The sequence below is a fragment of the Syngnathoides biaculeatus genome, chromosome 9, assembly GCF_019802595.1.
Source record: "Syngnathoides biaculeatus isolate LvHL_M chromosome 9, ASM1980259v1, whole genome shotgun sequence".
Taxonomy (NCBI): domain Eukaryota; kingdom Metazoa; phylum Chordata; class Actinopteri; order Syngnathiformes; family Syngnathidae; genus Syngnathoides; species Syngnathoides biaculeatus.
The window spans coordinates 2,303,856-2,318,799 of NC_084648.1; the positions used below are offsets into that span (position 1 = coordinate 2,303,856).

At 42.3% G+C, this 14,944-nt stretch overlaps 2 protein-coding genes across 19 annotated transcripts in view; both read left to right on the forward strand.

Annotated features, from left to right (window-relative positions):
• The window catches only part of htt (huntingtin), a 62,312-nt gene extending 59,187 nt beyond the window's left edge, over window positions 1-3,125 (forward strand). For all 12 annotated transcript variants that reach the window (XM_061829479.1, XM_061829488.1, XM_061829481.1 and 9 more), the window contains one exon: window positions 1,400-3,125. In XM_061829479.1, coding sequence (XP_061685463.1) covers window positions 1,400-1,613 — 214 coding nt within the window. In that variant the 3' untranslated portion in view covers window positions 1,614-3,125. The remainder of the gene's footprint in view (window positions 1-1,399) is intronic.
• A 3,151-nt stretch (window positions 3,126-6,276) lies between these two features.
• The window catches only part of rgs12b (regulator of G protein signaling 12b), a 66,794-nt gene continuing 58,126 nt past the window's right edge, over window positions 6,277-14,944 (forward strand). For 2 of the 7 annotated variants that reach the window (XM_061830042.1, XM_061830046.1), the window contains exons 1-4: window positions 6,284-6,942; window positions 8,841-10,116; window positions 11,011-11,244; window positions 12,135-13,088. In XM_061830042.1, the coding sequence (XP_061686026.1) occupies window positions 9,046-10,116; window positions 11,011-11,244; window positions 12,135-13,088 (2,259 nt within the window). In that variant the 5' untranslated portion in view covers window positions 6,284-6,942; window positions 8,841-9,045. Of the gene's footprint in view, window positions 6,943-8,840; window positions 10,117-11,010; window positions 11,245-12,134; window positions 13,089-14,944 lie in introns of all 7 variants that reach the window. The other 5 variants (XM_061830043.1, XM_061830045.1, XM_061830041.1 and 2 more) reach the window with 5 other exon arrangements.

Genomic DNA, 14,944 nt, shown 5'->3' on the forward strand with positions numbered 1-14,944 from the left:
ATAACAGCCAATTGTGTGTGTGTTTGTCTGTGCGTGGGTATTCTCAGGTTAGAGAGGAGCACATGCCATTCGAGGGGGGTGGAGGGGGTAAGCATTTCTGTATTTCTGGGACAGAAACCTTGTGAAAAACCACGATTAATAGACCCCACAGCATTTTATTGTTAAAAATATGAAAACACATTTCTATCAATATGGTATATTCAATGTGGTGGTGATCTCTGTCCATAGTTTATGAATTCTTTATCACGTCACACTACATCATTTGTCTGATAAAACTCACATGAATGCCATTTTTAGCTATTGTTTTTCTTACAGTGAAGTCATGAATACTGACCTTGACTGAGGCCAGTGAAGCCTGCAGATCTTTAGATCTTGTTCAAGGTCCTTTTGTGACGTCCTGGATGAGTCATCATAGTACATGACAGACATGTATCAATAAAAATATACTAAAAACGTGGATTGATCTGGTTAGTCATATTGGATTATTATTTTGAACGGTATTGTGTTTTCTTGATTCAACGGGTATGGTGGTAATTAGGTTTGGGTGTGGCTTGTGAAATTGAACTCACCTTTCCCAGATTTGTGGTGAGTCACAATGACTGTGATTTAACAAGGGAGGCAATTACTTTTTTTCTAACCAGCTCCCTAAATCACTCAAGATTTCACAGTAATCCTATTATTATGGGGGAGGGTTTTTTTTTTCTTCAGGAGCTGGTTTTGGCTCCTTGGTTCTAGTGAAAGGAACACTGAAGGCTTCAGCATGATCAATTAAATAATAACCCCCAGCTTTGTGGGAACAGTTGATAGCTGGCCCGTTCCTCTTCCAACATCCCTGTGCAAAAGTGCACAAAGCAAAGTCCATAAAAATGGATGACAGTCTGGTATGGATGAAGTTGATGTGGATGAATGGCTTGCACAAGAATTCTGACCTCAACCCGATCGAGCACCTTTGGGATGAATCAGAGTGAAGACTGAGAGGCAGGCCATCTTGTCCAACCTCAGTGTGTGACCTCACAAATGCAGTTCAAAAACCTTTTTGTTACCCTTCCCAGAAGACTTGAGGTTATTATAGCTTTGAGGGGTGGAATGACATCATTTTGAACTCTATGGATCAGGAATGGGTTGTCACTTAATGTGAGTCAAGGCAGATGAGTGAATACCTTTGGCAGTGTGGTGTTAGTTGAAGAGTTCCATTTAAGGGGGGAGGGGGAAGACAATTAGAAACCATGGTGTAAATTAGTTGTGGCTTTTCCACTGGGCTGGGACACTAGTGTATTCATTTACTGTATGTTGAGCACTAATGAGTGTGGGTGTGGCCATTACCGTCATCTGTGGATCAAGATGACAGTTTACGTCGCAAAAACAAAACCTGTTTGTCTTTAACTCTCTTCTTAACCAGACTTCCTCACGTCATCAGCAGGATGGGTTCCAGCGATGTGGTAGATATCAACCTGTTCTGTTTGGTGGCCATGGACTTCTACCGGCACCAAATTGACGAGGAACTGGACCGCAGGGCGTTCCAGTCGGTCTTTGAGACAGTTGCGTCACCTGGAAGTCCGTACTACCAGTTGCTGGGATGCCTGCAATCAATCCACCAGGATACGACACTTTGACTCAGTTTGGCTCTGAGGCAAACAAAAAGTGGTGACAATTGGACTCGTGGGAAAAATGTGGTCTGTCTGAGCACTTAGTCTGTGATGGAAGGACACAATCTACTGTAGGCCCAAATCAATTCTTGATGAAATGTAAGGTATACAATATAATTCATATATTAAATGACAGAATATATGAAGTGTAAGAATGAGGCACACAGTCTATAATGTCACCCAACTGGTTTTGCCTACAATCCTCCACCTAACAAGCACCTTGATAAAAGCGTAATGAAATGAGATGCCCTCCACCCCAACAATTCAGTGGTATTTTTTAATATGGGAAAATTATGGGAAGGACTAAGTATTTACTATATTTTAAATACCATTGTCTATTTTTCAGTATGTTTTATTCCCATTTTCTTGAGAGGTCAACATGGCAGTCTCTGCGTATTTTCTTTAAAAAAAAATAAATGTAATGTGTGGTCAGTTTACTTTAGCACACAGTTACAGGTTAAATTGTATGAGAGGAGGATCCCTTAGCCATATCGTTGTCACTGTAGGGGGGAAAAAAGAGTTTCAGCTTTCTAATTGTCAGTCATGTGACAAAGTGACAGAATTCAGTGTGGTTTTGCTATTACAGTACATTTTCTTTGTCCGGACATTAGAAACAGATTAACAAAAATACCAAATTTTTTTCTTTGTCATTTTTATGATACTGCGCATTTATTTTGTTGTATCAAAGATTTTGACACTCCCTTCTTGTGCATATAAATGATTCCATGTGTCCTTCTCTTGTTCTTTATAACACTCAGGATGTCAAATGTGATTGTTTAAATAAGACTGGAAGTAATGTGGTAATCTTTTAATGTTGTTGCCCTTGTAAACAGTAAACAAATATGAAAGCCATTGTGCATGACAGAATTGTACAAAGAAGAGTTTAAAAGTACTGGTATATTGTGATTTTTCTTTTTTTTTTTTTTTTTTTTTAAATACACATTAAAAAGTGAAGGATATGTTCCCACAGAATACACAAAGCTCAATCTTCAAATGCGTTGCCTGGCAATGTGCTGGGCTTTCATACTGTGTACATACACTTGCCTTAGATAAGGATTATGTGCTTAACGACTACCTTCTTGCATTATTGCCCTTGGGCAATTTCTATGGCTACTGTTGCCACCACTGTTGTGTGGCTTAAGATGCAACACAATCCAAAGGCAGCCTTGTAACCATGGCAACGTGGCTCCATTGACTGGTAATGGTAACTGCTAGGTAATGTTGCAGCGCAGCACGTAGTTGACCTCTTTTTTTGTGTTGCACTTTAAATTGTCTCATCTAGGTTGTAAAGAAACAAAAAGTTTTATTATTGCAGAATATACAATTATTGCTCTTGTTCTTGTCGGCGAATTATAGACATAAAAGTAATAAACAGCTCAGAAAATTGTATGCTGAATCATGTCATGTTCCAGCTTCAAGTGTGACCATGTGAACTCCTGTATTAACAGTTTTAAAAATAAACGAATCAGTCGTGCAGTAGTTATTGGAATTAAAATTTTAGATTTTGTCCCTCACCTGAAAAAGATTAAACTAGATCCATTATCTTCATTTGAAAGATCAGAATATTTTGATCTAGGATAATGTACTGCTTAAATGATTTCCAACAGGATTTAAATTTGTTTGTAGTTGCTCCTGTGTTTGTGTGAGAGGAGCAAAAGCTTGAGTGACTTGGGAACTCCTGCAGTGGGGAATAGGATTACCGAGAAATCTTTAGTGATTTGGGGAGCTGGTTTGGAAGAAAAACAAATCTTTGATTTGCTTCGTTTATTTCAGTCATCAATGTCTTTCAATTCCAGATTGAGCAATTTCACTGGTATTTTTCCCTCATTTTATTCATATGATAAAGCTGAAATTAATTGACCACATCTTCCCCCAAGCATCTTACAATGATGTCTTTGTGACAAATTTATTGCCACATTGAATTGTATTGCTGTGGAGATGGCAAAAGGTTTAGACAAAGACTAGTGTGATTATGAATCCAAAGTTCAGATTGCTTTCACATTGCTGGGTGTCCCTCTCAAATATTCATCCATCCATTATCTGTGGTGCTTATCCTCACAAGGGCCCTGAGTGTGCTGGAGCCTATCTCGGCTATCTTTAAGCAGGAGGCAGGACACACTGAACTGGTTGCCAACCAATCTCAGGGCACATAGGAAACTACAGAGGAATAGAGATGATGAGCCAAACAATGAGGTTATGGTAAAGACTAGTGGAGGCTAAACTCAGGACAGAAGTAAATATCTGCGAGCAACAGTATGGTTTCATGCCTAGAAAGAGTACCACAGATGCATTATTTGCCTTGAGCATGCTAGTGGAAAAGTACGGAGTAGGTCAGAAGGAGCTACGTTGTGTCTTTGTGGATCTAGAGAAAGCCTATGACAGAGTACCAAGAAAGGAAATGTGGCGGAGAAATATGTTAGAATAGTACAGGACATGTATGATGGCACCAGAACAATGGTGAGGTATGCCTTAGGTGTGACAAAAGAATTTAAGGTGGAGGTGGGACTGCATCAGGGATCCGCGCTGAGCCCCTTCCTGTTTGCGGTAGTAATGGATAGGCTAACAGATGAGGTTAGACTGGAATCCCCTTGGACTATGATGTTCGCAGATGATATTATGATCTACACTGAACGCAGGGAGCAGGCGGAGGAACAATTAGAAAGATGGAGGCACGAACTGGAAAGTAGAGGAATTGAGATTAGCTGAAGTAAAACAGAATATATGTGCGTGAATGTGAGGGGCGGAGGAGGAGGAGTGAGGCTCCAGGGAGAAGAGATAGCGAAGGTGGGTGACTTCAAATACTTGGGGTCAACAATACAGAGCAATGGAGAGTGTGGTAAAGAAGTGAAGAAACGGTTCCTAGCAGGTTGGAACACCTGGCGGAAGGTGTCTGGAGTTCTATGTGACAAAAGAGTCTCTGCTAGGACGAAGGGCAAAGTTTACAAAACAGTGGTGAGGCCGGCCATGATGTACAGATTAGAGACGGTGGCACTGAAGAAACCACAGGAAGCAGAACTGGAGGTAACAGAAATGAAGATGTTGAGGTTCTCGTTCAGAGTGACCAGGTTGGATAGGATTAGAAATGTGCTCATTAGAGGGACAGCCAAAGTTGGATGTTTTGGAGAGAAGGTTCGGGAGCGCAGACTTCATTGGTTTGGACATGTTCAGAGACGATAGAGTGAGTATATTGGTAGAAGGGTGCTGAGGATGGAGCTGCCAGGCAAAAGAGCCAGAGGAAGACCAAAGAAAAAGTTGATGGATGTTGTGAGAAAGGACATGAGGACAGTGGGTGTTACAGAAGATGACACACTGTGGTGACCCCTAATTGGGACAAGCCGAAAGGAAAAGAAGAAGACTAATGATCATACTTATGGGCAATTTAGTCTTCAAAGATGGAATGAAAGCTCTTGGCCTATAGGTTTCAAAGTCAATTATTCCACTTTGAATACTTTAAACAATTGTATTTTGCATCTTGAACGAATCACACCTTCAACCTTAGTCACCATAAGAAAAAAAAATCTCTCCTTTGGCAAGAAAAGAAAAGTTTACATTGGTAAGGAGGAAATAAAGAGATTTAAAAAACAAACACCGTTTCTACTGTTCTACCAAGGGGACACAACATTACATTATTTGGTCACTCTGAAGTAGCCATAGTAAATCAAAATATTAGAAACCCTTCTCCGTAAGAAACTATTTTAGAATGCTGGTGACTATACAGTACTACCATAATAAACATGCCATTCAAAGAACATGTATAGAGTTTTGGCAAATCTTTTTCTGAAAGAATAAATTTGGAAGCATGGTTATCTTTGTCGGTTTTTATGAAAAGAAAAAAAAATCTTTGCAAAGAGAGGAAGAGATACAAGTTATCACGAATTGTCGCCTCACACTGGAGTGCAAGCAAAGAATCACCCTCGTCATACACGAGGAAGAGAGAAGAAAAGAAAAAAATAAAAGAAATACACCCTTCTCATTCCAAGAACATTGCCACACAATCAGCTTCGTCCAGCTGCACTGACAGCTATGTAAAACTAATATGTGATGTATAGGAAATGTACATTTTCCAAATTATATATATTTAAAGACCATCATTGTACTACACTGTACTGCTTGTTTTGGGTAAGTGCTTTATAGCACTTATTAATTAAGGTGTTGATGATTAAAAAACATTAAGTGGAGCGGATTAGCAGACAGCTTCCGTGTGCTTTATTGGCCGATAAACCAAGATCACGATGGTGCAGCTTGCAACAATCCATCACAAACGCATTTATCAACACCACACGATCCCCACTCGTTGCAATGCAATAATGCAATAATGATGATGTCCATAAACGCCTATGCAGTAGTAAAGTAAGTGTGGAGTTCAGACACATACTAATTGTATGAATTTGATCCCAATTCTTCTCATTTAATTTCATGACATTTCTGTTGGTTTCAGTGCTACCAGAAGAGTAGTGTAAAATGTTTTTTTTTTTTTTGGCCAATCAAATTTCAGTCTCTATCAGCTGTCAAGCAAAATCTCCCAACCACTGCGGGAAAATGTGTGCTTGTGATAAATCCAAGGCTGAACTTGGAGGAAGAGTATTATTTGGCACTGTCCATCACAAAAACAACACCATACCTGCAGTGAAACCTTTTGGAGGCATAATCATGCAGATTTTTTTTTTCCAGCTGGAATTGGGACCTTAGTCAAGCTGGAGGGAATTATGGAGAGGTTGAAATAGTGGTCTATATTGGCACAAAACCACCAAACGTCTGTTAAAACACAAAACACATGTCAGGAAAAGTCTCCTAGAACAGTTCAAATTAATTTGGGGTTAATCAGAGGCACTTTAGATTGCGACCGACTGACTCCACCATTTAACACAGGTTTGAATGTGAATAGTTAATTCTGAACCTAGCGTAACATTTGTGCAACCATATCTAAGTTTTTTATTTTCACTTTGCATTCCTTTTCAAAATGATCTAAAATGCTCATTTTGGGGCGGGGGGGGGGGGGGTGTAATCACCAAAACATTTGGACAGAGGCGTTTAGAGTGCATCCATAATGGCCAAGTGAAGTGACAACATTACTGGAGCATTTCACAATTTCCTTCCACCTACAGTCCCTCCTCACAGCCCATTCTGAACGACCCCCCCCCCCCCCCATTCTCCTCGTCCAGTCCTCCTCCTCCTAAGGCTACTTGGCCAGATGGTGCAGTCTTTTCTTTTGTTTACCCACCGACCATGAGTTGACCTAAGTGTCCCTAGCGACTCAACAATGGATGCTGGATGCCTGAGAGCCGTCATTTGACCAGTAAGTGATCCGCTCTTGGCCGCGTACTTCTGCACGTACGCTTTTTTTTTTTTTTGTGGCTTCTGTGTCATTAAAAACGGGTCTACATTTGACTTAGCACATTTAGCTGCATAAATCTGACTTTTCCCACCCGCTTGGTCTTTGCCTTCCTACCAAAAAGTCATCCAGTTATATGCACGTTTTTATCGGTGTGCATGAAAACAGAAGCGACTGTTTTCACAACTCGGTTGCTGAAATTTGACACAAAACGATACTTTTATCTGTGAGTTCTCACTCGAACCTAAGTCAAATTCTCCACATAACTATTTGTTGCCAGATTGACATCCGTGCGAACCAATGGCGATCAATACAAGTGTGTGTACATCGCCGTTGTCAACGTTACAGCCAATCTGGAAACGCTTGTGTGCGTGAAGGGCGGGGCTAAAATGTAAGCAAGTATGCTTGGACATTGGAAGCGTAAGCGACTGAATAAAAACTTAAAAAGTGGAGTGAATAGTGTAGGACAACGCAATATTTTCAGAACAAGAATATTATATAGGAGTGGGTGATTGCTAGTAACTCCAACCAAACCCAAGCTTTACCACTGCTGTTAGCGTGATTACGTGACAACGCCTAAACTATTGTTTTTTTTTTTTTTTTTTTTTTTTTTTTTTTTTACCCTAAAGCAAGACAGTCATGCCGGGATTGAAAAGTAAACATTATGAAAGTAACAAGTCCAGTCTACAACTTGAAGGGAACTCAAGATTATCATAGCAGTTACAAGTACGTGTGGATGCTGTACTGGAGTTAACCAGCAAAAGTTCACGCTTTCCTTCCTTAATGCATTGGTGTCAAACTCAAGGCCTGGGGGCGAAATCCGGCCCGCCACGTTATATGTGGCTCGTGAAAGAAAATTACTTGGATAAAGTTACATGATTCTTGCAAAAATCTGGCCCCAAAAAATCTAACATTTTAAAATGTGATAAATAATGACATTGAAATATTGCAGGCATTTGAAAAAAAAAATGCAATTCCCTTTTACTGTAACTTAACCAAGAGTTGAACAAACTATTATCCTTGACAATCCCTGACTATATTTAATACCAAGCAAAGTCAACAAACAGATCATGACAAAAACGCAAACTCAAAATATAGGGCACTAGAGTGGATGTTTTGGAGACAAGGTTAGAGAGAGCAGACTTAGATGGTTTGGACATGTTCAGGGGTGATAGAGTGAATATATTGGTAGAAGGATGCTGAGGATGGAGCTGCCAGGCAAACGAGCGAGAGGAAGACCAAAGAAAAGGTTGATGGATGTGTTGAGGGAGGACGTGAGGACTGTGGGTGTAAGAGAGGAAGACGCACGAGATAGACTTAGTTGGAAAAAGATGACACGCTGTGGCGACGCCTAACGGGATAAGCCAAAAGGAAAAGAAGAAGAAGAAGAGTGGATAGGGAGTGATTCCGAACACAGCCAGTATGGTTAGTTGGCAAGACCTAATATCCCTTCTGCGAGTTTTTGATATTCAACAGACTTGACCAAAGTATTCACCCTCTGTGCTTAAATAAATGTATTGATACTTGTATAAAAAAATAAAAAAAGATTTGACTCCAGTAAAGCAAAAATGAACATCTTCCCAATTTGAGACACCAAATTCAAATGATTAACAAATCAGCAAGGATATAAGATGAGCCTATAAATGTCGAAAAATGAAACAACAGTCTTCGCTCTCAAACACTGCGCGAATGTCTGCTCATCTGTTACCTGGGAATGAAATTCAAAATTCCCCCCAAAAAGGTCAAGGTCAAAGGTTTACATGCATTTCATTTGAACTGCATGACTTAGTTTTTAGTCCGTTACTCTTGTTGGGTCAAGATTTTCAGCATAAGCCAGTTTCATTGTTTGGTCTTTTCTGCAGGTAAATAAGTAAGCTGGAAAATGACATCATGATGGAGGGTTCGATTTTAGGAAGGCTGTGCCAGAGCTGAGTCCAAACTTTCAACCCTCTGCTGTATTTGCCACTTGATGGCAGAACTTTCTGTCTAGAAGACAGGCTGGCTGCTTCAGCTTAACAGTGACTAAAATGTTCTAAACAGATATATGAAAGAAAATCCTCTGGCGTGATGTTCAAGCAAGTGGATACGTCATCAAGAAGACGCCCTCATGGTGGCAATGAGGCCAACCGTCCCCAGTCTTCCTCACCCTCTACTGTCCAACAGAGACGAATCCGTGCTGTTGAGGTGGCAAGAGGCAGGACCGGGTATGGTTTTACGCTCTCGGGACAAAGCCCCTGTGTCCTCAGTTGTATCCTGAAAGGCAGCCCTGCAGATTATGTCGGTTTGCGTTCAGGTGACCACATTCTGTCGGTCAACGACATCAACGTCTCCAAGGCATCCCATGAAGATGTGGTCAAACTTATTGGACGCTGCACCGGTGTCTTAAAGCTGGTCATTGGCGAAGTGGAGCGCTACAGACGACATCACCACCAGCATCGAAGCGGGAGCAGTCGTCACCACAGCAGCAACGCGATGGCCTCACATTATCTAGATTCATGCTCCAGTGATGATGAATTGGACGGCCTATACAACAACAGTGTCAACAACAACAATAACAGCAGGACTGGGGGTGGAGCCCGTGGGGGCTGGTTCAAACCCAAAATGGATTCGAAGCAGCTAGGCATCAACCGGGCTGAGCGGGTCGTGGCAGAGTTACAGTCCGGGGGAATCTTTAACATGATCTTTGAGAATTCCAGCCACTCATCCAGCAGCTCTGACAAGGACAGGCCCGGGCACACCTCATCATCCAAGCCACGTCCAATGTCTGATCCAGAGTTTCCTTCATGTCGTGTCTCCTCCCGCTCCCAGAGCAACCCTGTCTTGCTCTCTGAGGAGGAGATGGCCCAAGTTCTAAATGACGACTCGGTTTTCCTGGACTCCGGTTTTCAGCATCTCCACCTCCACCACCACCACCATCAGCACCATGAGGAACAAGACATCAATGTTGGCGATGGGCCTGACTTGGTCCTGGATCCAAATCAGGACATTGTCAATGTGGGCATGATTGTTGGCTACCTGGGCTCAATTGAGTTGGCCTCCACAGGCACCAGCCTGGAGAGTGACAGCCTGCAAGCCATCAGAGGGTGCATGAGACGCCTCAGGGCAGAGCAAAAGATCCATTCCCTGGTCCTCATGAAGGTTCGTTCAAATATTTCTCCTCAAACAATAGTTTCAGTATTGTATTGGCAGCAGGTACTGTAGATTAGTTTGGACATAGTAAAATAAAAATTCAGTGTAGTTTTCAATTCTACAGTAAAGTTCACTTCCGTTTATCATTGCAAATACATTCCAGGCTCGTTCACTTCAGCACTGTTCTCCAAATTCTGTAAAGGGCAAGGGGCTGTTTATTTTTTTTTCACCTACTTGAAGTTTCGGGAAAACCGACACAAAAACTAAGATATTTATACTTTGGGTATTTAAACAGCGTAATGTTGACGCAAAACCCCATTTTGTCTTGGTGAAAGTACTCTAGATTCATCATACCTTACAGCACAGGTGTCAAACTCAAGGCCCGGGGGCCAGATCTGGCCCGCCACATAATTTTCATGTGGCCTGCGAAGGCAAATCATGTGTATCATGTATTAACTTCTGTGATTCTTGCTAAAATCCCTACCAAAATTTCAAATTTCATGTATAAATATGATGGGGTGATTAAAGATTTTTATAGTTTCACAGTCATAACGGCCAATGTGGCCTGGGACAAAAAAGATTTTAACACCCCCAGATAGATAAATAGAGCAGCTAACAGAAATTTCCAAAGATGTTATGTTAATTATAACCTTTAAACAACTTCTACTTTAACACACATGGAGGTTTGATGCAATGAATCACAGCAAGCAACACTATTACAAACATACAGTACATATTATTTTCTAATTATATTAAAACGCGCCACTGTATTCCACCAAAGGGGCATTCTCTTTACTTAAAAATCAGCGCTATAGCAGGGTGCAATAGATGAACCACGACATAGAAGGGGTTTGCTGGAATTTTCCTTATCAATTTCTAATTGCACGCTCCTATTTTTGGCAGGTCATGCATGACAGTGTGCGGCTGTGCAGCGATAAAGGCCACATCCTTGCCACGTATCCTGCAGAAAAACTAGCATTCAGTGCCTGTTGTCCTGATGACCGGCGGTTCTTTGGACTGGTCACAATGCAGGCCACAGACGAAGACTGTTTTATCAACCGAGGACAATACGAAGGAGGAGGTTTGAGGACTTCTTGCCATGTGTTCATTGTGGATCCTGACCTGTGTCACCACCAGGTGTGAAAAGAGACCACATTTGAATATTTGGAACATGTCCACGCTATTTACCGACGTTACGCAAATGACCTTTGACATCCAGAAATGGGTCATCTCGGGGGTTATATTCCTTACTCTCCCCCAACGAAAGTCAACAAATAATGGATGCGGTATTAATATACCTCAGTACGATATGTACCATATTTTTGTAACTATAAGATGCACTTAAAGGTCTTTTCTCCAAAATGGACAGCATGCCTTATGTGCACAATTGCTATGTGACTTGTTCCATCAAGTCGACTTGACCAACTTTAAGTTAATTGGAACACATGTTTTAATATGTATATAAGCTACATTATGATGGTGCTTATGAGCAGTGAGGAACAAACGCATTTCACATCTGTAAGCAGAAGAAGCTTACATTGGCTCACACGCTGCCCGTGTAGGCAGGCCATGACTGACGATGTTGTACACACTCACGGTGTCACATCCAAATGAAAATGATCACACCACAGCAAGCAGAAGAGCAAATAATAAAACAATTTAAAGAATGACTCACAAAATAATTGACACAAAACAAGTACTGTACTTCAAACGCTATTTACATGCTTCCAGCATGCCTTCCGGCGCTAATGCAGTCCTTAGTGTCGCAAAGCATGCTGTGAGCGTGTAAATAGCATTTAAAGTGCTGTACTTGTTTTGTGTCAATTATTTTCACTTACATTTTAATAATACAATGTCATCTAAAGAAACAAATGTTATTATTTATCGCAGGAACAAATGATCTAGCATTTCTATAAAGTTCCTTGAATGAATGCCCGAGCGCTAATCGAGGTCTGGTACTCTTTCCATTGCAGTATCACGATATGTATTATTTTTGGCAACTATTCCGTGTGCTTCATTTTTCCCAGGTGCATCTGGGAGTGGCCAGGAGGTTTGGCTTCGAATGTACTCCTGACCCAGACACTGGTGGCTGCCTGGAATTCCCCCCCACTTCTCAGTCTCTCCTCCACTTTGTATCTGTACTTTACCGGGACATGGGCGACAACATTGAGGGCGTCCGAGCCCGAGCATTTCACGATCCAGATAATGATGCCCAGCAGAACCACAGCACCAGTAGTAATAGCGATAGCGGGATTGGCAACTTTTTACCTGAAGAGAAGAGCAACAGAGTGCTCTTGGTTGACCTGGGGGGGCCACTTCACCACAATCACGTCTCTGGGCCCCGCCACTGGGACAGCCCACCTTCCTCTCAGCAGGCTTGGAGCCCCACTCTAGGAGCTGCTGCCTCTAACCCACCTCCCCCCCCACCACCGCCTATAAGGAATAGCCACTACCGACATGAACCATACCTGGCTGACCTCCCTCATCCCCTCCCACTGGCACACACTGATGCAGCACCGAGACACACTCGAGGGGGCCCCCTGCACCACTACTCGCAGGGAAAGTGGGGAGGCGGTGACAAGCGAGGGGCTGGAGGAGGGGTGGAGTCTCAGCGTTGGCTACCAGTCCATGTGCTGAGAGACTGGCACCAGCAACAGCACCATCTCCACGGCCTGAGCAGCGATCAGGAGTCGTACACCGAATCCACTGACGGGTGGTCATCAGCTAATTGCAGCACCCTGCCTCCACCCATGAATAAGATCCCCGCTGACCGTTACCGGGCCCCGCTGGTCCCTGGAGACCACCTGCCGCCGCCGCCGCCCGGAGGGAGTCAGCCACCACCTGCTTTACCTGCCCAGACCCACACCCAACGGCTGACGACTCAGAAAGATGAGTGGGCCAAGAAGCTGTTTGGTGCTGGGGACAGAGAGAGGAGTGAAACAGTCAAGAAGCGTGGGGTTGCTAAAGATGCAGAGAAAAAGGTACAAAATCATCTTTATCACATCTGTATTTGGGTTGACTGCGTTTTGTGACTGGTTACTTTTCTATGTGTTTGTATCTTTCAACCGAATGCGTTCTTCACCTTTCCACCACCCAATGTGGCACTGTGTTGTTGATGAATCTTGGAAAAGTTACAGTGTGTTAAAACTAACTATGTGATGAGAAGTCTCGACAGCAGGTACCTCCTCCGTCACATTGCGCTGCTCTGACGACAGAGTGAGTCTACTGCACTCAAGTCAGGTCATGGGATTGCGTTCGTGCCAATGCTCCCCATTTCATCTTCAGTCTGAAAGCCTCCTTTTTAACTCCGGTGCTCTTTGACTGAAGTGTTTGTCACTGACGTGTGAAAGTTTTCATCCGTGTGAAAGTTTCCTGACCTGTGCGGATACCTGCCAAACATTCCTGGATCATATTGAGTAATGCAAGTACACAACTCTACCCAGCAGCTCGATTGGTGTTATTCATCCACTGCTCCAGTATCAGATCATACATTATGTACCAGCCAGACATATCTCATCAATTGAAAACCACCTGCTGCACACACAAATGAGTCCAACTGGAGTGGGTTTCAGAGTCGGGTCATGTTAAACGGGGTAGGGTTAGGCTAATGTGGGATACAATGAACATATTTTACCAAGAAAACCGAGCTATTCTATTAACTCGAAAAGATTCAGCGTACACAGTTGGTGGTGAAAGTTGCACGCAAGACTGCGTTATGGTACCTTTCCAATTTACTAATCCCTAACCCTAATTTACAGTATATAAATAAAAACCATGTTTAAATTGTATATAATGCCTTTGAACGTTGGCATTTTCTATCATCTCTCATGAGTCACGACATAACGTATTACTACTCAAGTGCTCACGAGGCCCATAACAGGGGTCACATTGAAAGTGATGCTTTGTCTTGATTGACATCATCATTTATTTAATGTGATTATTACCGGTTTTGTGATCATTTAGTCCCGCACCAAAGTGAGAGGTCTTTGTTTTCATACTTATTTGTTATGCCTTCTATACGTATGGATTGCTTGGGTTGTTCCCAAGATCTGGTGAAATTTTAATGAGAAAAATGGCGTTGTGTTTAATACTCATTTCAGCCGCTGTGCTACTATGAAGCGGAGGAAATTATTATTTGATCCCTCACTGATTTTGTAATGTCACTCACTAATAATGACATGAACTGTGTATAATATTTATGGTATGTTTATTTTAGGGCGGCACAGTGGTGCAGGTCTAAAACGTTTGCCTCACAGTTCTGAGGACCAGGGTTCAAATCCTGGCCCTGCCTGTGTGGAATTTGCATGTTCTCCCTGTGGCTGTGTGGGTTTTCTCCGGGCACTCCGGCTTCCTCCCACATCCCAAAAACATGCATTGTAGGTTAGTTTAAGAAGATTATATTGTCCTTAGTGCCAACAGGTGTCTGTTTATATGTACCCACAGTGACCAGTTTCCGGTGTACCATGAGTCTTGCCCAAAGATTGCTAGGATAGGCATCGGCTCACCCACGACCCCAGTGAGGATAAGTGGTATGGAATGTTAGAGAATGGATGGATGAGTAAAATGCGTGTTACCGTGAGTGACATTTACCTCCAGACTCCAAATATTTCAAACAGTTCTCAGTATGATGTAGTCGAATTCTACAACACTACAAACTGCAACCAGAATACACCATAACACAAAAGTCATACCTCTCTGACATTGTTATTTAAAACTGAGCATTTTTTTGGAAAGGACAACCTTTAAGGCAGATCTTGCATCTTGAGGAGTACCTCGCAGTTGCAAGAGAGTACGATGTACGTTGCATCATAGTTCTTTTCATTTGTGGCAAACGTTT